Source organism: Gorilla gorilla, chromosome 8, assembly GCF_029281585.2.
Source record: "Gorilla gorilla gorilla isolate KB3781 chromosome 8, NHGRI_mGorGor1-v2.1_pri, whole genome shotgun sequence".
Lineage (NCBI taxonomy): Eukaryota > Metazoa > Chordata > Mammalia > Primates > Hominidae > Gorilla > Gorilla gorilla.
Window position 1 is genome coordinate 80,958,849 of NC_073232.2, and position 27,566 is coordinate 80,986,414.

Genomic DNA, 27,566 nt, shown 5'->3' on the forward strand with positions numbered 1-27,566 from the left:
GAGCAGATATTCTGAGGGTCCTCACTCTAGACCTTATTGATTTTTAAAGGATTCTGGGGCTTGAGTGTCTCAAACTAGTCCAGAAAAAGCCAGCGGCAAGCTCCATACAACTACAAATCTCACTAGGTACATCTCCCATTCCATGAACATGGGAGGAGGTGAACATATCAGCCTTGCCCAGTTTCTCATCTTACATTTTTTGGGGGTCAATCCAATACCATCATATGAATTATTTGGTAACTGGAATATTTGAGCAAAAATGTTTACTTTTTGCACTTGAAAACACGAAAAGATATGGACATAGAGTGCATCTTTATTAGAGAATACTGAAAGTCCCTACAAGTCCAAGTTTTTAAATCCTCAGTTGACTGTTTGGCAGAATAGCTCATTGTTAGGTAGAGCTCTTTTCTAGGGCCCAAACTACATGGCTTAGATACAATGCACAGAGAAATGGGCCAACCCCACCTTATTAGCAAAAAGCTTCGGCCTGGGGTGCAGTTATGGCTATAGTTGGCTTCACAAGTGTGCGAAGATTTCTGCTAGATGGAGGAGGAAAACGGTGATGACAGGGCTGCTGCATGTTGCTCTGGAGGCTTCTCACTGCACAGTGAACTGCCCGATCACAGCAGCCCTAGACAAAACTGGATAACATAGTTCTTAATGGTTTCTTCCTCATTGGCCATCCCCTGATCTGAGTGGCTGTGAGGCAAGTTTTTATAAGGCAAAGATATTAGCTCAGAGGATCAAGTAGAACAAATGTGTTGTTTGGCCTAGGTGTGGTTGCTCACTACACAGAAAGCCAGTCACTAAGACGAGTATTGCCAGGGAAGAAGAGATTTATTGTGGATGCTGTCAGTCTAACCATCAAATACGTCTCTCTCCCAACTAAAGTTAGGAGTTTATATAGACAGGAATTAAGGGGAGTAAGGAAGATGATCAACAGGCAGCAGGTGGTTAGATGAGAGCTCTAGCATCTCATTGTAACCACCTGTGGGAAAACAGGAATGAGACAGAAGGAAGAGGAGTTAGTCAACTGCCAACAGGTCTCATTGTCCAGTTGTGGTTCTCTGTAAAGTTTCAGGTCCGTAAAACTATGTGAGAGTCCTAATGATTGGTTTATTGAGAAAGAAACTCAGATGACAAATGTTAAATTTCTCAACCTTTAAGACTGGGAGGTCAATCCTATACTTTGGATATTTTGCCTGCCTAAATCTGATGTTGAATGTAATTCCCAGTGCTGGAGGTAAGTCCTGGTGGGAGGTGATCATGGGGATGGAACCCTCATATGGCTTAGTGCTGTCTTCCTGATACTGAATTCTCCCAAGATCTGGTCATCTAAAAGTATGTGGCACTTCCCCCAACTCTCTCTCTCTTGCTCCTGTTTTGCCTTCTGCTATGACCGAAAGCTGAGGCTTCAACAGAAGCCAAGTAGATCCCAGCACCATGCTTCCTGTAAAGTCTGCAGAACCTGAACCAATTAAACCTCTTCCCTTTATAAGCTCTTTCCTTTATATTACCCAGTCTCAGGTATTTCTTTATAGCAATGCAAGAATGGTCTAACAGTCAATTTCTATGTTTATTCCCCAAAAAAGCCCCATAAACATCAATTGTATAGGAAAATTGAGCTGGTTTCAAGATCAGAAATTTGGCCCATATTAAGAATAGTGGAATTATTGTATTGTGCTCCTACTGAGTGGTGTTGTAAATTGACAGCTACACATTTTATTCTGTTCTGTGGAAAATTAGGACCCATTGAGATTTTATGTTTACAATTATTACTTCTGTTCATTTTACTATCTCCTCTCCCTTCATGCAGTAGGGGCATGTTGCAAATCACAAACTCCAAAAAATTAAACACAGGACATTTAAAAAATTAGCATTGGTATTGAACACTCTCCCCCAAATCAGGATTATTTGCCATTCATATTTTTTCTGTAGTGAACTTTCCACACCATTCTTTCACCAATTTTCTTATTAGGATTTTTCTTCTATTCTTACCCAAAGCTGTTTTACAGGTATGTTTTTTTACTCCATAACTCGCCTTTCCATTTCCTTAACTGTGTGCTTTGAAGAACACAAGCTTTTGAATTTAACAAAATCTAATTTATCAAAGTTTAAAGTAAGTCATTTGTATTATAATTAAATGCATTAAATTTATTTTTGTATGTTCCATATTTTTATTGTCCTATATAGAAATCATCATCTAACTCAAACCTACAAAAATTTTCTCATGTTTTCTTCTACAAGTTTTAAGTTTCAGCTCTTATATTTAGATCTATGATGAGTAGAGGCTTTATATATGCTTTGGGGAGTCAAAGGTAACACCACTTTTTGAAGACATGTCTTTCCCCTTGGATTTCATTGGCATATTTTCTGAAAATCTCCCAAGCACCTCATGGTTTATGGCTGTGATTCTGGACTCATGTATCCACAATTGTTTTGAATGTCCACATAAATTTATAATCCACTTGTCAAATTTTAATTCAGGTGGTGTTTAATTAATAGAACAATTTGAGGAAAACTGACATCTCAAAAATATTTTCTTGCCTATTTTGGCCCTATTTCTGCCACACACATTTTGGAAAACTTTTTCCAGTACTAAGAATAAATATTGGGAGCTTTATTGAAATTGTATTAAATTCATAGAAACATTTAAAGGAAACATATTAACAATGGTCTTCCTAATCATTGAAATTTTACTTTATTTTTAATTTTTGTGGGTACATACTAGGTGTATATATCTATGGGGTACGTGATATATTTTGATATAGGCATGCAATCTCTAATAATCACATCAGGGTAAATGGGGTATCCATAACCTCAAGCATTTATCCTTTGTGTTACAATTCAATTATACCTTTAAAATGCACAATTATTTTTTATGGCTGCATAGTATTATTGACTGTAGTAACCTTGTGCTATCAAATACTAGGTCTTAGTCATTCTACATTTTGTGCCCATTAACATTCCCCACTTCCCCCTCACCATGCCCTCACTGCCTTTCCCGCCTCTGGTAAACATCCTTCTACCCTCTATAAGTTCAGTTGTTTTCATCTTTAGCTCCAACAAATACGTCAGAACATGTGATGTCTGTCTTGCTGTGCCTGGCTTATTTCACTTAATGATCTCTAGTTCCATCTATAATGTTGCAAATGACAGGATCTCATTCTTTTTTATGGCTGAATAGTACTCCATTGTGTATATGTACCATATTTTATTTATCCATTCATCTGCTGATAGACACTTAGGTTGCTCCCAAATCTTGGCTATTGTGAGTAGTGCTACAGTAAACATGGTGCAGATATATCTTCAATATACTGATTTCCTTTCTTTGGGGTATATAACTACCAGTGGAATTGTGGGATTGTATGATAGCCCTATTTTTAGTTTTTGAGGTACCTCCAAATTGTTGTCCATAATGGTTGTACTAATATACATTTCCACAGTGCACGAGGTTTCCCTTTTCTCCACATCCTCTTCAGCATTGTTATTATCTGTCTTTTGGAGAGAAGACATTTTAACTGGGGTGAGATGATATCTCATTGTAGTTTTGCTTTGCATTTCTCTAATGGATCAATAATGTTGAGTACCTTTTCATATGCCTGTTTGCCATTTGTATGTCTTGAGAAACGTCTATTCAGATTTTTGCCCAGTTTTAAATCAGATTTTTTTTTCTATAGAATTGTTATAGCTCCTTATATATTCTGGTTGTGAACACCTTGTCAGATGTTGATATAGTTTGGATATTAGTCCCTGCCCAAATCTCACTTTGAGAGGTAATGCTCAGTGTTAAAGGTGGGTCTTGGTGGAAGGTGTTTTGGTCAAGGGAGAGGATCCCTCATTAATTGACGCTGTCCTCACATCAAGGCCCATATTTCTGCCATATACGTTTTGGAAAACTTTTTCCAGTGTTAACAATAAATACTGGGAGTTTTATTGAAATATTAAATTTATAGAAACTGCTATTATTTTAATAACAAGTCTTTAAACATTGAAATTAACTTTATTTTTAAATTTTTGTGGGTACAAAGTAGGTGTATATGTTTATGGGGTACATGAGATATTTTAATACAGGTATGAAATGTGTATAAACACATCAGGGTAAATGGGTATCCATGACCTCAAGCACCCCTCACAAAATCTGAGTACTCACAAGATCTGGTTGTGTGGCACTTCCCTTCCCCCCTCTCTTTGCCCCTGCACCTGCCATGTGAGATACTTATTCCCCTTTTGCCTTCCACCATGGTTGGAAACTTCCTGATGCCTCCCTACAAGCTGATCAGATGTTAGCACCATGCTTCCTGTACAGCCTGCAAAACCGTGAGCCAATTAAACCTCTTCTTTATAAATTACTCAGTCTCAAGTATTTCTTTGTAGTACTTCAAAAATGGCCTAATACAGATGGATAGTTTGCAAATATTATCTCACATTCTATGGGTTGTCTCTTCACTTTGTTGTTTCCTTTGCAATGCAGAAGATTTTTAACTTGATGTGATCCCATTTGTCCACTTTTGCTTTGGTTGCCTGTTTGCCAGGTATTACACAAGAAATCTTTGCCCACTCCAATGTCCTGGAGAGATTCCCCGATGTTTTCTTTTAGCTGTTTCATAGTTTGAGGTCTTATATTTAACTTTTTAATTAATTTTGATTTTTGTATATGCTAAGAGATGGGGGTCTAGTTTCATTCTTCTGCATATGGATATCCAGTTTTCCCAGCACCATTTATTAAAGACATTATCTTTTCCCCAATGTATGTTCTTCATTCCTTTGTCAAAAGTGAGGTCACCATAGATGTATGAATTTGTTTCTGGGTTGTCTATTCTGTTCCTATGTGTCTATTGTTATGCCAGTATCATGCTGTTTTGGTTACTGTAGCTCTGTTGAATAATTGGAAGTCAGGTAATATGATTCTTCCAGTTTGATTCCTTTTGCTCAGGATAGCTGACTATTCTAAGTCTTTTGTGGTTCCCATATAAATTTTAGGATTGTGTTTTCTATTTCTTTGAAGAATGTTAAAGTTTTCTGGATGTTCCACAGTTTATCCATTAACCTGCTGAATGACATCTTTTTTTTTCTTTTTTCCTGAGACGGGGTCTCACTCTGTCTTCCAGGCTAGAGTACAGTGGCACGATCACAGCTCAGTGCAGCCTCAATCTCCCAGGCTCAAGTGATCCTCCCACGTCTCTGCCTCCTGAGTACCTCGGACTATAGGTGCATGCCACCATGCCTGGCTAATTTTTGTATTTTTTGTAGAGACAATTGTGCCATGTTGCCCAGGCTGGTCTCAAACTCCTGAGCTCAAGCAACCCACCCACCTTGACCTTCTAACATGCTAGAATTACAGGCATGAGCCACTGAGACCAGCCAGAGTATTTTCTTACTGTTAGGTACATGAGATGATTCAGGCTTATCTTGTATTTCTCCCAATCTCTGACTAGGAATCATCCCTGTTCCCCTTTTTTGTGGATAGTATTTAGGAACTAATAACTTGGCAGTTGGTGGGCTTACTGTTACTGAGATGTCATTGTGTTTAGGTCCTCTCAGTAGAATGAACACAAAATATATGCATATGTGCACACACAACAATTTCTTTATTTGTTCCTATATATTTAAAAGATATGAGTTCTATTCTAATGCCACACTCCAGGTTTTCTAGCTCTCCTCATTCCTATTTTTATAAATACCTTCTTTAATGGAGAAATCTTGCTGTCATCATTCTCAACATATTTATTTGCTCAGTGTTACCAATCTCTGAACAATGCTGCCCATCTCCTCCCCCTGTCCCTTCCACACCTCACCCTCAGCCCTCTTGGTGCCAGCAGACACAAAGCCACAACTCCTCTCATCCCACGAGGCAAGTCTAACTCCTCCACTCTGGGGAAGGAATACATGAAAAGTCAAAGGGGGGAGTCAAAAGAAAGAGGAATGGAAGTCCACATTGATTTTTTTAAAATAATAAATCTTTTGATTGCCCTAATAAACATCTCTTGGTGATGATATAGTTTATGGATATGGCTAGATGTTTTTTTCAATTTTAGGATTTTGCATCTAAATCTATGAGACTTTGGTCTATAGCTTTATGGGTTTTTTTTTTTTTTTTTTTTTTTTTTTTTAGGTTTTGGTATCAAGGTTGTACTGGCCTCAAAAACTGAATTGGAAAAGTTCCATCTTTTTTCTTCTAGAAAAGTTTATAAAAGCCTGGTATTATTTCTTAAATATCTGGAATAACTTCAGTGAAGCCATCTGTTCCTAGAGTTTTCTTTCTAAGCAAGTTTTTGAATATTCCACTCAGTATTGTTTGCAGTTGTGACAAGGCACAACCAATCTCTAGTATGACCTTGTTTCCAGGGCTTTTACTGATGGCATGTTCACCAACCCGCTGGCACTTCCTAAGTTCTAATCATTTCTCCTTTGTACTGCAAAATGCAAAACAAAACAAAAATCCTACTTACTATCTTCGCAAATTAGCTTTTCAGGCTCCTGCCCTATGCAGCATGAGACATCTGGAAATTTCTTGAGAAATTATGTGTTTGAAGCCCCTAATGTATCCATTTTTTCCATTGCAGTCTTGATTGTTCTCCTGGTTCCTGGTCCCCCCCATGCCTTCCCCTGACCCCCAGGTTATGGTCCTCTGCCTGAATCAAGTTCAGTATTCAGGTTCTTCCCTATAGCCAGAAGTGGAAAGGGCCCCCAGAGCTGCATTCTATGCTTGTGCTTTCTGAGATTTACCACTCTCTAGAATTTTGCCCTTTAGTCCTCTTTGCTTCTATAGCAATAAGTTGCATTTAAATATTTTCTGTAATTTTATAGTTATCCTCAATGGGTCCATTCTGCTGCCAACTAGTATACCTTACCCAATAGCAAAGTATATTTTTGCTTTTTTTTTTTTTTTTGAATCTCTCTGTGTCACTCAGGCTGGAGTGCAGTGGCATGATCTCAGCTCACTGAAACACCCACCTCCCAGGTTCAAGTGATCCTCCCACCTCAACCTGTCTAGTAGCCAGGACTACCAGTGTGCACCACCATGCCCGGCTAATTTTTGTATTTTTAGTAGAGACAGGGTTTCATCATGTTGGCCAGGCTGGTCTGGAACTCCTGACCTCAGGTGATTTGCCCACCTCAGCCTCCCAAAGTACTGGGATTACAGGCGTGAGCCACCATGCCCAGCCAATTTGTGCTTTTTGAAAGCTCCATATTTAAGTTATATCTACATGTACATTTTAAAAAGTTGTATCACCTATGAAAGACATGTTTCAGTATGGAGAGAAATAGAGTTGGGTACAGTAAGTCACTCACAGCAGAATGTCCTAGCTTATGTGTTAGACATCTGCAGGGCAGAAACCACCAGAAATCTGGACCCACTCTCTTCTACTAATCCTCATAAGTTGCATACAAGGCAAATTGACTTGCTGCTTTGATCCACCATTCTGAGACGGGTCGTCTGAATTTAGTCTGCCCTAGGATTATTCAAAAATCCTGCTGGTGGGCTCCTGTACTATGGCCCCTGATTGAGGGTCTTTCTCTTTCTTCTGGACATACAAGAGCACTCTTGTTTGTGGGTCCCCTTGCTAAAAAATCTTCCCTTATTTTTCATATGGCTAAGCAATAAACCTTTGAACTACTTATAGCCATTGGCTTGAGTGGCGTCTTTAGAAGTCTCTTAGAAAATAGCAGTCTTGACAATGAACTAAACTAGATATTAACAAAGTAAAATGCTATTTCTCAATAAAAATATTTTTTCCACATTTTCTTAAATTGCTAAATATCCTGCAATTCAACACCTCTGTTCTATATTAAATTTAGATTTTAACTTAAAACATCCACACATTGGATACAGTTAAAAATACTTTCTCTACTATCTGATGTTCACTGAGAAGCTACTTCTTATTACATATACTCCATAAAATATAACCTCATAGTAAATGCTTTCCTATAGTTTCCTACAGTTTGTGCATTTTCTCTGGCCTCTTGACTTCACACAGAATGATTTTCCACATTCATTACATCCATAGGGTTTCTGTCTTACATGAGTTCTGTGGTGAACAATTAGAGCTGACTTCTGATGAAAGGTTTTCCCACATTCATTACACCCAAAAGGTTTCTCCAAGTGTGTCTTCTCAGGTATTCTTTGAAACTGTAGTAGTAGCAGAAAAATGCATCCCTTCTCAACCTAGGGATGCTGACCCAGGTTTCAACCCGTGTGAATTCTCTGATGTTTAATGAAGAGTGGCATTGGGCTAAATGTTTCCTATATTCATTCACCAATAAGTTTTTTCCACTTTTAGTTTTGTAACATAGTGTATGGTCCAAATTCCAGAATAATGTTTTCCTGCATTCCCTATCTTCATATTGTTTTTTTTCCCTCTTTAAGTTCTCTTCTATACTGTGAGAACTGACTTCAGGGCAAAGGTGTTCTCATTATCATTATATTAACAGATTTCTCTCACCCTTTATGTTCTGTGTTCTACAAAGTTCTGACTTCACCCAGAGTAATTTCCCTCGTTTACTACATTTATAGGGTTTCTCCCCAAGTGTATTCTCTGATGTACAGTTAGTTTTGACTTAACATAGAATGATTTTCCACAAACATTACATTCATAGGGTTTCTCCCCTGTGTGTGTTCTATGATGTGCAATGAGTTTTGACTTCACACAGAATGATTTTCCACATTGATTACATCCATAGGGTTTCTGTCTTATATGAGTTCTCTGGTGAACAATTAGGGCCGACTTCTGACGGAAGGTTTTCCCACATTCATTACATCCAAAAGGTTTCTCCCCTGTGTGTCTTCTCAGATGTTCTGTGAAACCGGAGTAGTAGCAGAAAAATTTTCCACACTGAATACATTCATAAGGTTTCTCACCTGTGTGAGTTCTTAGATGTTTAGTAAGGGTTGACTTCTCAGAGAATGACTTCCCACATTCATTACATTCATAAGGTTTTTCACCTGTGTGTATTCTTTGATGTTTAATGAGGTCTGATTTTCTGAGAAAGGCTTTCCCACATGCATAGCATTCATAGGGCTTCTCCCCTGTGTGTGTTTTCTGATGCACAGTAAGGACTGACTTAAATGAGAAGGTTTTCCCACATTCATGACATTCATATGGTTTCTCCCCTGTGTGTGTTCTTTGATGTTGAGTAAGGGTTGACTTTTCACTGAAGGATTTCCCACATTCATGACATCCATAAGGTCTCTCCCCTGTATGAATTCTTTGATGTTTAATGAGGTCTGAATTCTTATAGAAGGTCTTCCCACATTTGTGACATTCATAGTGTTTTCCCCCTGTGTGTGTTCTCTGATGTCTTGTGTGGGCTGACTTCTGGGTGAAGGTTTTTCCACATTCATGACATTCATAAGGTTTTTCTCCTGTATGTGTTCTCTGTTGTAAATGAAGGACTAATTTTTCACTGAAAAATGTTCCACACTCATTATATTCAATAATATTGTTAATTGAGTGGGTTCTCTGAATTGGAGTGAGATTTAACTTCTGGCTGAATGGGTAAACACTCTGATGTTCAAGGAGAATGGATTCCTCAAAGATATTTTCTCCACATTCATTACCATAGTGGTTTTCTCTTGGATGTGTCTGCTGATGAGTGATGAAAAATGACATATCACAGGTTTTCCCATGTTCAGTATATTTGCAGGTTTTCTGTCCTGTGTAACCTCTCTTATGTACAAGGAAGAGTGAATTCTCAGGGAAAGCTTTCCCACATTCAATGTATTCAAAAGATTGTTCCCAATTTTTAATTTTCTGATGCCAAATGAGGTCTTCATTCAGCCAGAAGCTGTTCCCATTTTTATTATATTCAGAAGGTTCCTCTTCAGAATGAATTATTTCATGCTTTTCATCACAGAAACATTTTCCACCTTTGTTAAACTCATTGAACTTCATTATTGAATAGTTTCTACTGGTATTAATTAATTCTGAAATACAGAGTGAAAAGAAAGGTTAGTTGACGAGGATATGTAAGAGAAATAAACTTAGCATTATATTTGAAGGCATGGCTCAGTTTAGGCCATTATCTCCTCATACCTATGTTATGACAATGTGCACACTTCCAGTCTTATACCTCTTTTCAATTCAACACAGCAGCAACAAATTAAATTTCTAAATGTTCTAATTCATAGTCCTATAATCCAGGCTAGAATTCTGTGTGGTTTTGTTGTTCTTGGTTGTTGTTGGTGGTGGTGCTGGTGGTGTTTTTGAGACAGAGTCTTGCTCTGTCATCCAGGCTGGAGTGTAGTGACGTGATCTCAGCTCACTGCAATCTCCGCTTCCTGGGTTCAAGTGATTCTCATGCCTCAACCTCCCAAGTAGCTGGGACTACAGGCATACACAACCATGCTTGGCTAGTTTTTATGTTTTTAGTAGAGACAGGATTTTGCCATGTTAGCCGGGCTGGTCTTGAACTCCTAGCCTCAAACAATTCATCCACACTGGCCTTCCAAAGTGCTGGGATTACAGGCATGAGCCACTGCACCTGGCTCAATTGTTTTTCTAGCTCTGATTCACTAGGAATAAAAGTATGCAATAATAAGAGTGAAATCAATGAGTGAACAAGCCATCCTTGCCACAGGATCAGGTTTATGGTTCTATTCCAGCTATGGGATTTGCCCTTTATTCCATCAACTGTCCTATACTATACTGAGTCCAATGTCCCAAGAACAAACACTTTTTTTTTAAACAAGGTATCACTGAAGTAAACATATCTTTACATTTAGATTCAGGTTAGAACCAAGCCATTCTTTTACAAGTCTAAAGTGAATATATTTCACTCTAGGTAAGTTCAGCTGTTTGTCCCTCATAAATTGCTCATTCCCATCATAATCTCATACTGATTGTTTTTCCATTGTCAGTTTGCAGTCTAACAGTGTTTTTAAAAAGTTTCCTTCCCAAATTTCCCAGGTTCATTTACTAAAAAACATGAAAGGACTGTTTGTATAATTCATTTAAGCACAAACATCAGCTGGATTGCTATAACAATATTCTTTGTTAAACACTGAATTTTAAAATATTTCATGCAGTTCTGTTTTTGTTCAACAACTATGTTCCTGGCAGCCATTACTTTACCTATGATTTTCTCTCAGTGCCCTATATAGATATTTAAATCAATGGTACTTAACAAATAATGTTTATCAATATTATCCGGAGAGCTTTTTCAAACACAAATTTTTTCAGGCTTCACGCTGAAATCGTTACTGGTTGAATGTTTAATTTTAATTTTAATTGCTTTTTATTTTTTAGAGACAGAATCTTGCTCTGTCACCCAGGCTGCAGCACAATGGCACAAACACAGTTAACTGCAGCCTCTTCCCAGGCTAAAGCAAGACTGTCACCTCAGCTCCCCAGTAGCTGGGATCACAAAAATTAGCCAGGCATGGGACCACAGGTGTGTGCCACCATGCCTGGCTAATTTTTTAAGTTTTCATAGAGATGGGGTCTTCTTATTTTGCCCAGGCTGGTCTCAAATTCCTGGGCTGAAGTGATCCTCCCACCTCAGCCTCCCAAAGACCTAGGATTACAGGCATGAACCACTGGGCCCAGGCTATTTTAAAACAATTCTGTAAAAAATGGTAAATATGGTAAAAAGCTAATGAATGAGCAACTCAAAAAAGCATGTATAGAAAAATATATTTACTTTTACAAAAGGAGGGATGCTCTTTACTGGGAAGAGTACACCAGGGAGCTTTCTGGGGGTGTTGAAAAATCACTTTATATATTCATCTCAATGATGGGTACATGAGTGTTACATATATATATATAATTTTATTAATCTCTGGCTATATATTTATATCACAATTTAAAAAAAAACAAGATGTGTGTATGAAAGTGATACTGGGAGATGCTGGGTGATTCAGAGTCAATGCATATTTGGGTCACGTCAACATGTTACTTCCAAAGGTCTGGAGCCTCTAAAACATGATTCCTAAAGAACATTTCAATGGTCTTATTATCCAAACTTACCCTTTGTGATCTACCTTCCTTTAAATTCCATCTGGCACATACTAACTCACCCAGATGACTCTGGCTTGGAAATTTTTCCTCTAATATCCATGGCTCCTCGCCTTTCTCCAACTTGAGAATCACTTCTGGTTTAGGAATGCAATACCCTGTGAATGAGAATTGTATTACTTGGGACAAACTGGGTGGGTTTTCCTGAAGGAGGAAGACAGTATACCCCAAAGAGTACACACACACACACACACACACACACACACACACACTTCATTTAATCCTGTCATGGGGGCAGAGGAAAACATTCTTTCTGGTATCCAAAAGGGATAAATTGTCCTTGACCTCTGAATTTCAAACCTAAATATTATTATATTTTACAAAAGTTCCACAAGTTTCTATTGATAAGAAAGGACATGCATTCTGGCCTTCTACATGGGAAACATTTCCTACCTACCTACTGAGACAAGGTGGCTGTAGTTCTCCAGCATCACATCCCTGTACAGGGTCCTCTGAGCAGGGTCCAGATGCTGCCACTCCTCTTGAGTGAAGCCCACAGTCACATCCCTAAACGACACTGATCCCTGGAAAATCACAATTTTGCTCAGTCTGAAGTGATAAGAATCAGTTGACATGAAAAAAGATGTTTAGGGACTAATTCTTACCATTTTTATTGTTGAAAATTAAATAGAAACTGTTATAAAGGGCCCCTATGATATATGTTGTTTTATGTTACACATCGTGAGTAAAAAATCATAGTAGAAATATCCTGTTGGTGCATTAATTTATTACTTAATGCAAAAATATTTAGTGCCTACATGTGCCTAGAGCTTTCTTAGTTTCTGAGTATTCCAATTTGAACACAAGAGTCTTCCTTACAAGAGAGGAACATATCTTCTCATAAGGAAACATACATACAGAGACATACCTACCACAGGACTTAAAGGACTCACACCACAGATATGTGTAACACAGATGGATCATAAAAGTGTTCTGTGCAAATTCATGTGAGATTTCACTAAAGTGGTAAAACTTTAGTTCCTTTGCAAACATATAAGAAAAACTTAACAATAGGTTAAAAACCTGAAAAAATATGTGGCAAGTCAGTGGAACTGCTTAACAGGATAAGAGCATGTCTTACCTGTGATGAGGTAAAGGTTGCAGAGGCATGGAAGATGAGGGAGACTAGGAAATACTTTTGGCTTTAATCCTGTTAGTGTTCTCCAAATATTTATCACTCATCTAATCCATAAAAATTTTTAGCAGCTACTAGTTTTATTTATATTTATTTATAAAGTAAATAAAATACAACCAATCCACATATAAGGAAAGCTTAATTTTGTTCTTATTTTTTAGATAAAAATATAAACAGGCATGCTGATATTTTCCTCCCATGCCCTAAAGGACTGGCAGTGTATGACATAAACACAATTATCTTGCACACTTCCTTTAGGCCATAGGCTCCCTGCTCCACCCACCCCAGGTCATTGATGCGAATAGCAGAAGTTGATAGTGAACTGGAAATACACACCTGAATCTCTGTAACATAATTCAGTTTTCACTGAGGAAGCAATGCCACCAAAGTAGAGTTGAGACTGCTGGAGAGCAGCATTAGAGGTAGATTGTCTATACCAAGGGGCAGCAGTGGAGATGTGGAAGAGGGAATTCACTAAGCAGAGGAAGAGAGGAAGGGCTACTTCCAGAGGGCCTGCATAGAGGCCTTAGAAGGTCTGAAAATTAGAACCAGGAGGGTGGGTGTTGGGGGAGGGGAGAGTGCAGAGTGACAGTAAGACACATGCAGGCCATGCTACTCTTGGAATGTCTTCATGTCATGGAAGTGAGCATATCCAGTGGAAGGCTACAGAGATGATTCTGAAGCTTGGAAGAGACCTAAGGTTTGGAGTTCAAAACCAGCCTGGCCAACATGGTAAAACCCCATCTTTACTAAAAAGACAAAGAATAGCCATGCCTGACTGTGGACGCCTGTAATCCCAGCTACTTGGGAGGCTGAGGGAGGAGAATCGCTTGCACCCAGGAGGCAGAGATTGCAGTGAGCCAAGACTGTGCCACCACACTCCAGCCTGGGTGACAGAGTGAGACTCCATCTCAAAAAAAAAAAAAAAAAAAAAAATCACAGACTAAAAAAAGAGCATTCCAAAATTAAATGTTAATATTTGCCTAACTATGAAAACAAAACAAATACTCTCTGAACACTACTAGAAAACAAAATGGGCCAGGTGCGGTGGCTCATGCCTGTAATCCCAGCACTTTGGTAGGCCAAGGCAGGAGGATCACAAGGTCAGGAGTTCAAGACCAGCATGGCTAACATGGTGAAACCCTGTCTCTACTAAAAATACAAAAATTAGCCAGACATGGTGGCAGGCGCCTGTAATCCCAGCTACTCGGGAGGCTGAGACAGGAGAATCACTTGAACCTGGGAGGCGGAGGGTGCAGTGAGCCAAGATCACACCACTGTACTGCAGCCTGGGCAAAAAGAGTGAAACTCTGTGAAAGAAAAGAAAGAAGAGAAGAGAAGAGAAGAGAAGAGAAGAGAAGAGAAAAGAAAATGGATGTAAAATACAGAATTGTACAAATCTAAATATATAAAATTGCACAAATTATAACAAAATAAAAACTGGAAAAATAGATAATAAAAGAATAGCTTGTAAAATATAGATAAATCCAGGAGATAAATACCATTCTAAAATGAATTCTGAAAGAAAAAAAAAAGCTAAGGAGAGACTTTTTTGGAGGGAAATGAGGGCAATCAAGAGCACTGTGTACATTATAGCCCGTTTATGTCTGAGGTTGCAATTTTTTTTAATTTTTGCAATCAGACCTTGAAATGACCCTGAGCAGTAGGATATAAATAACTCCCACATGCTTAGCATTCCAATAATGGAACACTAGGCATACATGGGTTAGGGAATTCAGAACGCCAAGCACATACCCAGGACAGGAGAAGCTTGGCAAAGACCTCAAAAGACCCGAAGGTTTTACTTCTGGCTAATCTCTGTGCTCAGTGCAAGCAAGCAGTGAAGACTAAGATGAAGTTCTAAATGGACCAGGCTAAGTGCTTAAAAAGTGCCCCAGGACAGAGCCAATTTGCAAATAATAGGAAAGGGGTTTTGTTGGGTTTTTTTTTAGTTTTTTTTGTTTGGTGGTTGTTGTTTGAATCCTGGCCTTCCAGGAAAAATGCCTGTTAAAACAGTACCTGAACACAAGCTAAAGAGAGAGAATTCAGTGACCACACATGACTAGAAATTAAAATAGAGACTGCAAAAACCAGTTTGAAAAATTCATAAAAACAAATGGATGACTGAAGACTTCAATATTAAGAACAGCAAAGTCTAGAGAAGAAAGGGAAAGTGATTTCTAAAGTTACCAAATTATAATATTAAAATGCCCAGTTTCAACAGGAACAAGAAAATCACAAAGCATACAAAGAAACTGGAAGTGTTGTCCAATCACAGGAAAAATATAAATTGACATATAACACTGAGGCAAACCAAACATAACACTTCTCAAACAAAGACTTTAAATCAACAGTCTTAAATATACTCAAAAGCTAAAAGAAAACATACAAGAACTAGGGAGAACCATGAAAACAACTTACAAACCAAATATCAAAAAAGAGATTGAAATTATAATAACCAAATACACATTCTAAAACTAAAAAGTACCATAATTGAAATAATGAATTCACCACAGGAGTTCAACAGCAGATTTGGGAATGCCAAAAAGAATCTGTGAATTTAAGTATAAGACTACTGAAATTATCAAGTTTGAGAATCAGAGCAAAAAAGAATTAAGACAAATAAACAGAACCCAAAGGACCTATGGGACACCATCAGGCTGACCAACACAAAAATTATGGGAAATGTAGAAGAATAAAAGAGAGGCAAGGAAATAGAGTATTTGCAGAAAAGCCAAAACTTCCTAAATTTGGTGAAAGACACACATCTATACATCCAGGAAGCACAATAAACTCAAAATAAACTCAAATACATCCACCAAGACATGTTATAACAAAACAGTCAGGAAAAAAAAAAAAATGACAGAGAATCTTGAAGCAGCAAAGGAGAAGCAATTTGTCACATACAAAAGAACCTCAAAAAGATCATCAGCAGGCCGGGCACGGTGGCTCACGCTTGTAATCCCAGCACTTTGGGAGGCCGAGGTGGGCTGATCACGCACGAGGTCAGGAGATCGAGACCATCCTGGCTAACACAGTGAAAACCCGTCTCTACTAAAAATACAAAAAATTAGCCGGGCGTAGTGGCGGGCGCCTGCAGTCCCAGCTACTCAGGAGGCGGAGGCAGGAGAATGGCGTGAACCCGGGAGGCGGAGCTTGCAGTGAGGCGAGATCGCGCCACTGCACTCTAGCCTGGGTGGCAGAGTGAGACTCCGTCTCAAAAAAAAAAAAAAAAGATCATCAGCAGAAACCTTGGAGGTTAGAAGGCACTGGACTGATATATTCAAAGTGCTGAAAGAAAAAGCTGTAGCTGAGAATTCTATGCCTGGCAAACATGCCTGTCAATAATGAGGACATTCCCAGATGAACACCAGCTAAAGGAGTATGTTTTTACTAGATCTACTCTGCAAGGAATGCTAAAGGGAATCCTTTGGGTTGAAATGTGATTCAAAACAAACAAGGGAACTGCTATAAGATTATAAGCCAAGTTTTCATCTGGATTTGGTCTTAAAAGAGAAATTAGGATTAAATAAATAAGAAAAATGGGAGACTGGCAGAGTGGATAAATTTCTTCAAATAATGCATACAAAAATGTAATTAGAATGAATAAGATTGAGTATTTGACAGTAAAACAGGGTGACCACAGTCAACAGTTTTTTTTTTATTATTATACTTTAAGTTCTGGGGTACACGTGCAGAACATGCAGGTTTGTTACATAGGTACACATGTGCCATGGTGGTTTGCTGCACCCATCAACCCATCATCTACATAAGGTATTTCTCCTAATGCTATCTCTCCCCTAGCCCCCCACCCCCTGACAGGCCCTGGTATGAGATGTTCCCCTCCTGTGTCCATGTGTTCTCATTGTCCAACTCCCACTTATGAGTGAGAACATGCAGTGTTTGGTTTTCTGTTCTTGTGTTAGTTTGCTGAGAATGATGGTTTCCAGCTTCATCCATGTCCCTGCAAAGGACATGAACTCATCCTTTTTTATGGCTGCATAGCATTCCATGGTGTATATGTGGCACATTTTCTTTATCCAGTCTATTACTGATGGGCATTTCGGTTGGTTCCAAGTCTTTGCTATTGTGAATAGTGCCACAAAAAAACGTATGTATGCATATGTCCTTATAGTAGAATGATTTATAATCCTTTGGGTATACACCCAGTAATGGGATTCCTGGGTCAAATGGTATTTCTGGTTCTAGATCCTTCAGGAATCGCCACACTGTCTTCCACAATGGTTGAACTAATTTACACTCCCACCAACAGTATAAAATCATTCCTATTTCTCTATATCCTCTCCAACATCTGTTGTTTCCTGACTTTTTAATGATTGCTATTCTAACTGGCATGAGATAGTATCTCATTGTGGTTTTGATTTGCGTTTCTCTAATGACCAGTGATGATGAGCTTTTTTTCATATGTTTGTTGGCCGCATAAATGTCTTCTTTTGAGAAGTGTATGTTCATATCCTTCACCCACTTTTTGATGGGGTTGTTTGTTTCTTGTAAATTTGTTTAAGTTCTTTGTAGATTCTGGATATTAGCCCTATGTCAGATGGATAGATTGCAAAAATTTTCTCCCGTTCCGTAGATTGCCTGTTCACTCTGATGATAGTTTCTTTTGCTGTGCAGAAGCTCTTTAGTTTAATTAGATCCCATTTGTCAATTTTGGCATTTGTTGCCATTGTTTTTGGTGTTTTAGTCATGAAGTTTTGCCCATGCCTATGTACTGAATGATATTGCCTAGGTTTTCCTCTAGGGTTTTTATGGTTTTAGGTCTTAGGTTTAAGTCTTTAATCCATCTTGAGTTAATTTTTGTATAAGGTGTAAGGAAGGGGTCCAGTTCCAGTTTTCTTTATATGGCTAGCCAGTTTTCCCAACACCATTTATTAAACAGGGACTCCTTTCCCCATTGCTTTTGTCAGGTTTGTCTAAGATCAGATGGTTGTAGATGTGTGGTGTTACTCCTGAGGCCTCTGTTCTGTTCCATTGATCTATATATCTATTTTGGTACCAGTACCATGCTGTTTTGGTTACTGTAGCCTTGCAGTATAGTTTGAAGTCAGGTAGTGTGATGCCTCCAGCTTTGTTCTTTTGGCTTAGAATTATCTTGGCTATCCAGGCTCTTTTTTGGTTCCATATAAAATTTAAAGTAGTTTTTTTTCTAATTCTGTGAAGAATGTTAATGGTAACTTGATGGGGATAGCTTGAATCTATAAATTACTTTGGGCAATACACCCATTTTCACAATACTGATTCTTCCTATCCATAAGCATGGAATGCTTTTCCATTTGTTTGTGTCCTCTCTTACTTCCTTGAGCAGTGGTTTGTAGTTCTTCTTGAAGAGGTCCTTCGCATCCTGTGTAACTTGTATTCCTAGGTATTTTATTCTGTTTGTAGAAATTGTGAATGGGAATTAACTCATGATTTGGCTCTCTGTTTTTCTATTATTGGTGTATAGGACTGGTTGTCATTTTTGCACGTTGATTTTGTATCCTGAGGCTTTCCTGAAGTTGCTTATCAGCTTTAGGAGATTTTGGGCTGAGATGATGGGGTTTTCTAAATATAGAATCATGTCATCTGCAAACAGAGACAAATTTGACTTCCTCTTTTCCTATCTGAATACCCTTTATTTCTTTCTCTTGCCTGAATGCCTTGGCCAGAACTTCCAACACTATATTGAATAGGAGTCGTGAGAGAGGGCATCCTTGTCTTGTGCTGGTTTTCAAAGGGAATGCTTCCAGTTTTTGCCCATTCAGTATTATATTGGCTGTGGGTTTGTCATAAATAGCTCTTATTATTATTTTGAGATATGTTCCATCAATACCTAGTGTTTTGAGAGTTTTAAGCATGAAGGGGTGTTGAATTTTCTCGAAGGCCTTTTCTGCACCTACTGAGATAATCATGTGGTTTTTGTCATTGGTTCTGTTTATGTGATGAAAGGAGTACATTTATTAATTTGCCTATGACGCACCAGCCTTGAATCCCAGGGATGAAGCTGACTTGAACATGGTGGATAAGCTTTTTGAAGCGCTGCTGGATTTGGTTTGCCAGTATTTTATTGAGGATTTTTGTGTCAATGTTCATCAGGGATATTAGCCAGAAATTTTCTTTTTTTGTTGTGTCCCTGCAATGTTTCGGTATCAGGATGATGCTGGCCTCATAAAATGAGTTAGAGAGGATTCCCTCTTTTTCTGTTGCTTGGAATACTTTAAGAGGGAATGGTATCAGCTCCTCTTTGTACCTCTGGTAGTATTCGGCTGTGAATCTGTCTGGTCCTAGACATTTTTGGTTGGTAGGCTATTATTTACTGCCTCAATTTCAGAACTTGTTATTTGTCTATTCAGGGATTTGACTTCTTCCTGCTTTAGACTTGAGAGGGTGTAAGTGTCCAGGAATTAATCCATTTCTTCTAGATTTTCTAGATTATTTGCATAGAGGCGTTTATAGTATTCTCTGATGGTAGTTTGTATTTCTGTGGGATCAGTGGTGATATCCCCTTTATCATTTTTTATTGCATCTATTTTATTCTTCTCTCTTTTCTTCTTTATTCTTCTGGCTATTCTATTTTGTTGATCTTTTCAAAAAACCAGCTCCTGGATTCATTGATTTTTTGAAGGGTTTATCGTATCTCTATCTCCATCAGTTCTGCTCTGATCTTAGTTATTTCTTGCCTTCTGCTAGCTTTTGAATGTATTTGCTCTTGCTTCTCTAGTTCTTTTGTGATGTTAGGGTGTCTATTTTAGATCTTTCCTACTTTCTGTTGTGGGCATTTAGTGCTACAAATTTCCCTCTAGACACTGCTTTAAATGTGTCCCAGAGATTCTGGTATGTTGTGTCTTTGTTCTCATTGGTTTCAAATAACTTCTTTATTTCTGCCTTAATTTCATTATTTACCCAGTAGTCATTCAGGAGCAGGTTGTTCAGTTTTCATGTAATTGTGCAGTTTTGAGTGAGTTTCTTAATCCTGATTTCTAATTTGATTGCACTGTGGCCCGAGAGACTGTTATGATTTCCGTTCTTTTGCATTTGCTGAGAAGTGTTTTACTTCCAATTATGTGGTCAATTTTAGAATAAATGTGATGTGGTGCTGAGAAGAATCTATATTCTGTTAATTTGGGTGGGGAGAGTTCTGTAGATGTCTATTAGGTCTGCTTGGTCCAGAGCTGAGTTAAAGTTCTGAATATCCTTGTTAATTTTCTGTCTTGATGATCTGTCTAATACTGACAGTGGGTTGTTAAAGTCTCCCACTATTATTGTGTGGGAGTCTAAGTGTCTTTGTAGGTCTCTAAAAACTTGCTTTATGAATCTGGGTGCTCCTGTATTGGGTGCATATATATTTAGGGTCGTTAGCTCTTCTTGTTGCATTGATCCCTTTACCACTATGTAATGCCCTTCTTTGTCTCTTTTGATCTTCGTTGGTTTAGTCTGTTTTATCAGTGACTTAAGATTGTAACACCTGCTTCTTTTGCTTTCCAATTGCTTGGTAAATATTCCTCCATCCTTTTATTTTGAGCCTATGTGTGTCTTTGCACATGAGATGGGTCTCCTAAATACAGCACACTGATGGGTGTTGACTTTTTATCCAATTTGCCAGTCTGTGTCTTTTAACTGGGGCATTTAGCCCATTTACATTTAAGGTTAATATTGTTATGTGTGAATCTGATCCTGTCGTTATGATGCTAGCTGGTTATTTTGCCCATTAGTTGATGCAGTTTTTTCATAGTATCAATGGTCTTTACAATTTGGTATGTTGTTGCAGTGGCTGGTACTGGTTGTTCCTTTCCATGTTTAGTGCTTCCTTCAGGAACTCTTGTAAGGCAGGCCTGGTGGTGACAAAAATCTCTCAGCATTTGCTTGTCCGTAAAGGATTTTATTTCTCCTTCGCTTATGAAGCTTAGTTTGGCTGGATATGAAATTCTGGGTTGAAAATTCTTTTCTTTAAGAATGCTGAATATTGGCCCCCACTCTCTTATGGCTTGTAGGGTTTCTGTAGAGAGTTCTGCTGTTGGTCTGATGGACTTCCCTTTGTGGGTGACCTGACCTTTCTCTCTGGCTGCCCTTAAAATGTTTTCCTTCATTTCAACCTTGCTGAATCTGATGATTATGTGTCTTGGGTTGCTCTTCTTTAGGAGTATCTTTGTGGTGTTATCTGTATTTCCTGAATTTGAATGTTGGCCTCTCTTGCTAGGTTGGGTAAGTTCTCCTGGATAATATCCTGAAGGTGTTTTCCAGCTTGGTTCCATTGTCCCCGTCACTTTCAGGTACACCAATCAAACACAGATTTGGTCTTTTCACATAGTCCCGTATTTCTTGGAGGCTTTGTTCGTTCCTTTTCATTCTTTTTTCTCTAATCTTGTTTTCTCACTTTATTTCATTAATTTGATCTTCAATCTCTTATGTCCTTTCTTCCACTTGATCGATTCAGCTATTGATACTTATGTATGCTTCACGAAGTTCTTGTGCTGTGTTTTTCAGCTCCATCAGGTGATTTATGTTCTTCTCTAACCTGGTTATTCTAGTTAGCAATTTGTCTATCCTTTTGTCAAGGTTCTTAGCTTCCCTGCATTGGATAGAACATGCTCCTTTAGCTTGGAGGAGTTAGTTATTATTACCCACCTTCTGAAGCCTACTTCTGTCAATTTGTCAAACTCATTCTCTGTCCAGTTTTGTTCCCTTGCTGGCAAGGAGTTGTGAGGAGGAGTGTGTTGGAGGAGAAGAGGTGTACTGGTTTTTGGAATTTTCAGCCTTTTGTGCTGGTTTCTCCCCATCTTCGTGGATTTATTTACCTTTGGTGTTTGATGTTGGTGACCTTCAGATGGGGTCTCTGAATGGACATCCTTTTTGTTGATGTTGATGTTATTCCTTTCTCTTTGTTAGTTTTCCTTCTAATAGTCAGGCCCCTCTGCTGCAGGTCTGCTGGAGTTTGCTGGAGGTCCACTCCAGACCCTGTTTGCCTCGGTATCACCAGTGGAGGCTGCCAAACAGCAAAGATTGCTGCCTGTTCCTCCACATAATAAAGCACATATACAAAAAACTCATAGGTGACATACTCCATAGTGAAAGACTGGAAGATCCCCCCCTAAGATCATGAACATGCAATGATAGTGCTTTCTCCACTGCAATTCAACACTGTGTTAAAAGTTCTAGCCAGAGCAAATAGGCAAGAAAAACAAATAAAAGACATTCAAATTGGAAGGCAGAAGTAAAACTACTCTATTTGCACATAACATTATTTAGCAAATAATCCACAAAACATCTATGAGCTAACAAATAGTTTTGGCATAGTTGCAGAGTACAAAATCAACACACAACAATTAGGTTTAAAAAAAAAAATACTCCAACAATGAACAATCCAAAAGGAAATTCAGAAAATAATTCCATTTATGGTAGTATTCAGTAAAATAAAATACTTAGTGCTACGGTCTGAATGTGTGTCCCCTTCACAACTTCATATGTTGAAATCTAATACTACTGCAATAGTATGAAGAGGCATGGCTTTTAGGAGGTGATTAGGAAGCTCTGCCTTCATGAATGGGATAAGTGTCCTTATAACTTAATGGACAAAGTAGTGGCTTGACAACCTGTAGAGACAGGTTCAGATACCGTGCTGCTAATAATCAGAAATTTTATTTTTGATAAGCTTACATAAAGTAATGATGTTTTTCCAAAACTAAGAAGACTTAGTCAAATGGCCCCTTTTAACTTCTAAAATGTTTTAATACATCAAATCTGATTTGAATATTTAATATAGCAACTATGGATAATTCCAGTAATGGTGATCTAAGGGATCAAACCAGAGCTGAGGAGACAGGTAGCACTGGCAGGTAAGAGATTAGATACAGGCCGGGCACGGTGGCTCACATCTGTAATCCCAACACTTTGTTAGGCCAAGGTGGGCAGATCACCTGAGGTCGGGAGTTCGAGACCAGCCTGACCAACATAGAGAAACCCTGTCTCTACTAAAAATACAAAATTAGCCAGGCATGGTGGCACATGCCTGTAATCCCAGCTACTTGGGAGGCTGAGGTAGGAGAATCACTTGAACCCAGAAGGCGGAGGTTGCGGTGAGCTGAGATCATGCCATTGCATTCCAGCCTGGGCACCAAGAGCAAAACTCCATCTCAAAAAAAAAAGAAAAAAGATTGGATGCAAACAGGGAGAAGGAGCAAATAAATATTGTGGATAATGGTATAGCCTGGTTTCTCACTGTTGAAGAAAGAAGTTACAAAGATGGAAAACAGAAAGGCTATGGGGTTAAGATTGAAACTGGGAAATGTCTACGTAAACTCATTGTTTAAAAAATATGTATAGACAGACCAATACAAAAATAGGTGTACACATGTGTATTTCTATGTGTGTGTGTATGTATACATACACACATGTATTTCCTAACTGTCAATTGAGAGGGACTGAGGCAGTAACAACCTTTAGCAATAAGCACCCAGATCTTGGTTTTTAAATTCCATCCTCCACTAGAAAGAACAATGTCCTTTGGAGAAATGGCTAATGGTAGAGGTAGTGCAGGAAAAGGACAAGATGGGCCAGGCACATACTCAAAAACTGATGTGGGGGGCAGGCTGAAAATGGAAAAGGTAACTCCAAAACTCCATCCCAAACTAAAGCAACAATTAAGCTGGGGAAGAAAAAAAAAAAAAAACCTCTCAGCATCAAGCTTTTCAGAATTCTCCAATCTAATTAAAAACCTAGTACACCCAGAACATTCCTGGTATGGCTTGCTGATGCCTGCGCCAACGTGGACAGTATGCACCTTGTTTTCAGAGAACTGTAGTTGTGTATTTTGATCTGTCTATGCGGGCTCTCTGAAGAAGTGGCTCACAGGCTTGTCTTTGTTTTGCCTGCCTTGAAACTTTCTCAGGGCTAGCTAGTCTTCCAGGAAGTGCTTGTTGAAAGCATTTAAAGGTAATTATCTGGCCACAGCAGCCAGATGAGAAAAGCAGCAGATGGACTGAAAAACTGGGAATGTAAAAACTGGGAAGGAAACATATGGGGCCAGGGGTGGGGATAAGGGGTTTGAAAAGCTCCTGCATAAAGCAGGGAATTGAGATCATGTGTAAGTCCAAGACAATATGCACGCTCAGAAAAAACCTGAGAGGAACCTAAGCTTTCACGTCTGGTTGACCTTCACGCTCTGTGTAAGCAGGAAGTAAAGGTTAATGCAGAGATGTAAATGGCCTGGCAAACCATTACAGGAGCGCCCTAAAACAGGGCCAATATGCACAGACCAGAAGAGTTTTTTGTTTTGTTTTGGCTCTAGGCATTCAAAGAAATCTCTGTCAAATCACAGACTGACCACTAAACTAATAGAACAGAGGTTTCAGTGACCATGTACAACAAAGAACACTGACTTTACAAAAATAGTTTATAAAAGTCACAAAATAAGCAAATAATACAAAATAAACAGCAACAACAAATTCTGAGGAAAAGAATCTGATTTCTAGAATTAGCACATTTTAATATTCAAAATGTTCAGTTTTCAATAAAAAATTATGAGGCATGCAAAGAAGATAATATGACCCACAGACACACAGAACAAAGAAATAAAACCTGTACTCAAAGACACCTTTGATATTGGTCTTACTAGATAAAGAATTTAAATCATCTGTTCTAAATGTGCTCAAAGAGCTAAATGAAACCAGACAAAGAACTAACAGAAACCAGGAGAATGATGCCGTGCCAAATATAAAATATTAATGTAGAGTAGAAAATTATAAAAATGCAATTAGGACTGTCTGGAGCTGACAAGTACAACAACTAAAATTTTTTAAAATCAGTGAAAATCAGTGACAGATTGGAGCTCAAAGAGAACAAAGAATCAGCAAAATTGAAGACACTGATGGGGATTACTCATTCTGTGGAGCAGAGAAAAAGAATGGTGAAAAATAGACAGTGCCTAAGAGATCCAGGAGACAACATCAAACATACCCACAAGTTAATAACAAGAGTTACTAATGAAGAGGAGAAAAGGGAACCAAAAAATATCTGAAGAAACAATGTCTGAAGACCTTCCAAATTGATGAAAGACATGAATCTCTATGTCCAAGACTCTAAAGAAACTATAATTATGATAACATCAAAGAACTTCAAACTGAGAGAAATAATAAATTGTCAAAAGACAAAGAGTCTTGAAAGTTGCAAGAGACAAGGGACTAACCATGTACAAAGGATCTGAAATAAGATTAACAGCCAGTCTTTCATTAGAAACCATGAAGGCCAGAGGCAGTTAAGATAATGGCACCTTTAAAGTACCAAAAGAAAAAAAAAATAACAAAAATTCTACATTAGGCAAAACTACCTTTCAAAAAGGAAGGGGAAATTAAAACATTCCTAGATCAACAGAATCTGAGAGAATGTGTTAGTACTAGACCTGTCCTACAAGAAATGCAAAAGGAAGTCCCTCAGGTTGAAACAAAAGGACACTAGACAGTAACTCCAATCCAAACAAACAAAAAATTCAAATGATAAAAGTAACTACTGTAAGTAAATGCAAAAGCCAGTCTTATTGTATTCTTGGCTTTTATGTTCTCTCTTTTTTTCTATGTGATTTAAAAGACAGGTACATAAAACAATAATTATGCATCTATGTAATGTGCACACAATTTATGAAGGCCTAATATGTGACAAGAAGAAGACAAAGGACAGGGACAAAGCTGTATAGGAGCAGAGTTTTTATATAATATTAAGGCTTAGTTGGTATTAATGCAAGCTAGATTGTTATAAATTCAAGATGTTAATTGCAATTCCAAGTATTAACACTAGGTAAATAATGAATACAAAGAAATACAAAAGGAATTAAAATGGCACATTAGAAAAAAACACAAAAGAAGGCATACACAGAAAAACTGAAAACAAGATGTAATACATATGGAAAATAAATAGCAAAATGGCATAAGTCCTTTTTCAGTTTATCATTTACTTTAAATGTAAATAAACTAAACTCTCAACTAAAAGACCGAAATTGGCAAAATAGGCTGGGCATGGTGGCTCAAACCTGTAATCCCAGCACTTTGGGAGGCCAAGGCGGGCAGATCACGAGGTCAGGAGTTTGAGACCAGCCTGGCCAATACCGTGAAACCCCGTCTCTACTAAAAGAAAAAATATATATATACGAAAATTAGCCAGGCGTCATGGTGTGCACCAGTAATCCCAGCTCCTCGGGAGGCTGAGGCAGAAGAATTGTTTGAACCCTGGAGGCAGAGGTTGCAGAGAGTCAAGATCACACCACTGCACTCCAGCCTGGGCGACACAGTGAGACTCTGTCTCAAAAAAAAAAAAAAAAAAGAAAAGAAAAGAAAAGGAAAAAGAAATTGGCAAAATAAATACAAATATATGATCCAACTATATATAGTCTATAAGACACTCTCGTTAGATACAAACACACAACACAACAGGCTGAAATTGAAATGACAGAAGAGGATAGTAACCTAAAGAATGCCAGGGTGGCTATACTGAGACAAAAGAGACTTTAAATCAAAAATTGTTACAAGAGCAAAACATTACATATTGATTAAAAAAAAAAAAGGTCAGTCTACAAAGGAGATATAGTAACAGAAACAGAAATAAATCATCCTGAAGTTAACATGGAATTTCAAGGTATCTCAACTAGCCAAAATGATCTTGAAAACCCATGCATGTATGGTAAAATGATTTTCAACAAAGTTGTCAAGAACAGTCAATAAGGAAAGGACAATTTTTCTAACAGATAGTGTTGGAAAAACTGGATAGCCACATGAAAAACAAAACTAAAAAAAAAAAAAATTAACTCAAAATGAATCAAACACCTAAATCTAAGAATTCAAATTAAAGTTACAAAACTCATGGCAGAACACATTGGAGAATGGATTCTTGACATTATATGTGGCAATGTTTTCTTGGATATAATACCAAAAACCACAGGCAACAGTAGTAAAAATAAATTGGACTATATCAAACTTAAAAATTTTGCATCAAAGGGCATGGTTAACTGAATGAAAAGGCAACCAACACAACAGGAGGAAATATTTGCAATTCATGTATCTGATAAGGAATTAATATAAAAAAACAAAGAACCCCTACAACTCAAAACAAACAAAATAACCTGATTCAAAGATGGACAAAGGACTTGAACAGACATTTTGTTGCAGGAAGTCAGGGACCCCAAACGGAGGGACCGGCTGCAGCCAAGGCAGAAGAACGTGGATTGTGAAGATTTCATGGACATTTATTAGTTCCCCAAATTAATACTTTTATAATTTCTTATGCCTGTCTTTACTGCAATCTCTAAACATAAATTGTGAAGATTTCATGGACACTTACCACTTCCCCAATCAATACCCTTGTGATTTCCTATGCCTGTCTTTAATCTTTTAATCCTGTCAGCTGAGGAAGATGTATGTCACCTGAGGACC

At 38.1% G+C, this 27,566-nt stretch overlaps 1 protein-coding gene across 14 annotated transcripts in view; it reads right to left on the reverse strand.

Moving 5' to 3' along the window:
* Positions 1-27,566, reverse strand: part of LOC101130677 (zinc finger protein 37A) — a 56,302-nt gene that overhangs the window by 22,307 nt on the left and 6,429 nt on the right. For 8 of the 14 annotated variants that reach the window (XM_055353701.2, XM_019035502.4, XM_019035505.4 and 5 more), the window contains 3 exons: positions 12,415-12,541; positions 12,020-12,115; positions 3,984-9,928 (listed from right to left, as the gene is read on the reverse strand). In XM_055353701.2, coding sequence (XP_055209676.1) covers positions 8,481-9,928; positions 12,020-12,115; positions 12,415-12,541 — 1,671 coding nt within the window. In that variant the 3' untranslated portion in view covers positions 3,984-8,480. The other 6 variants (XM_063710143.1, XM_063710142.1, XM_063710141.1 and 3 more) reach the window with 5 other exon arrangements.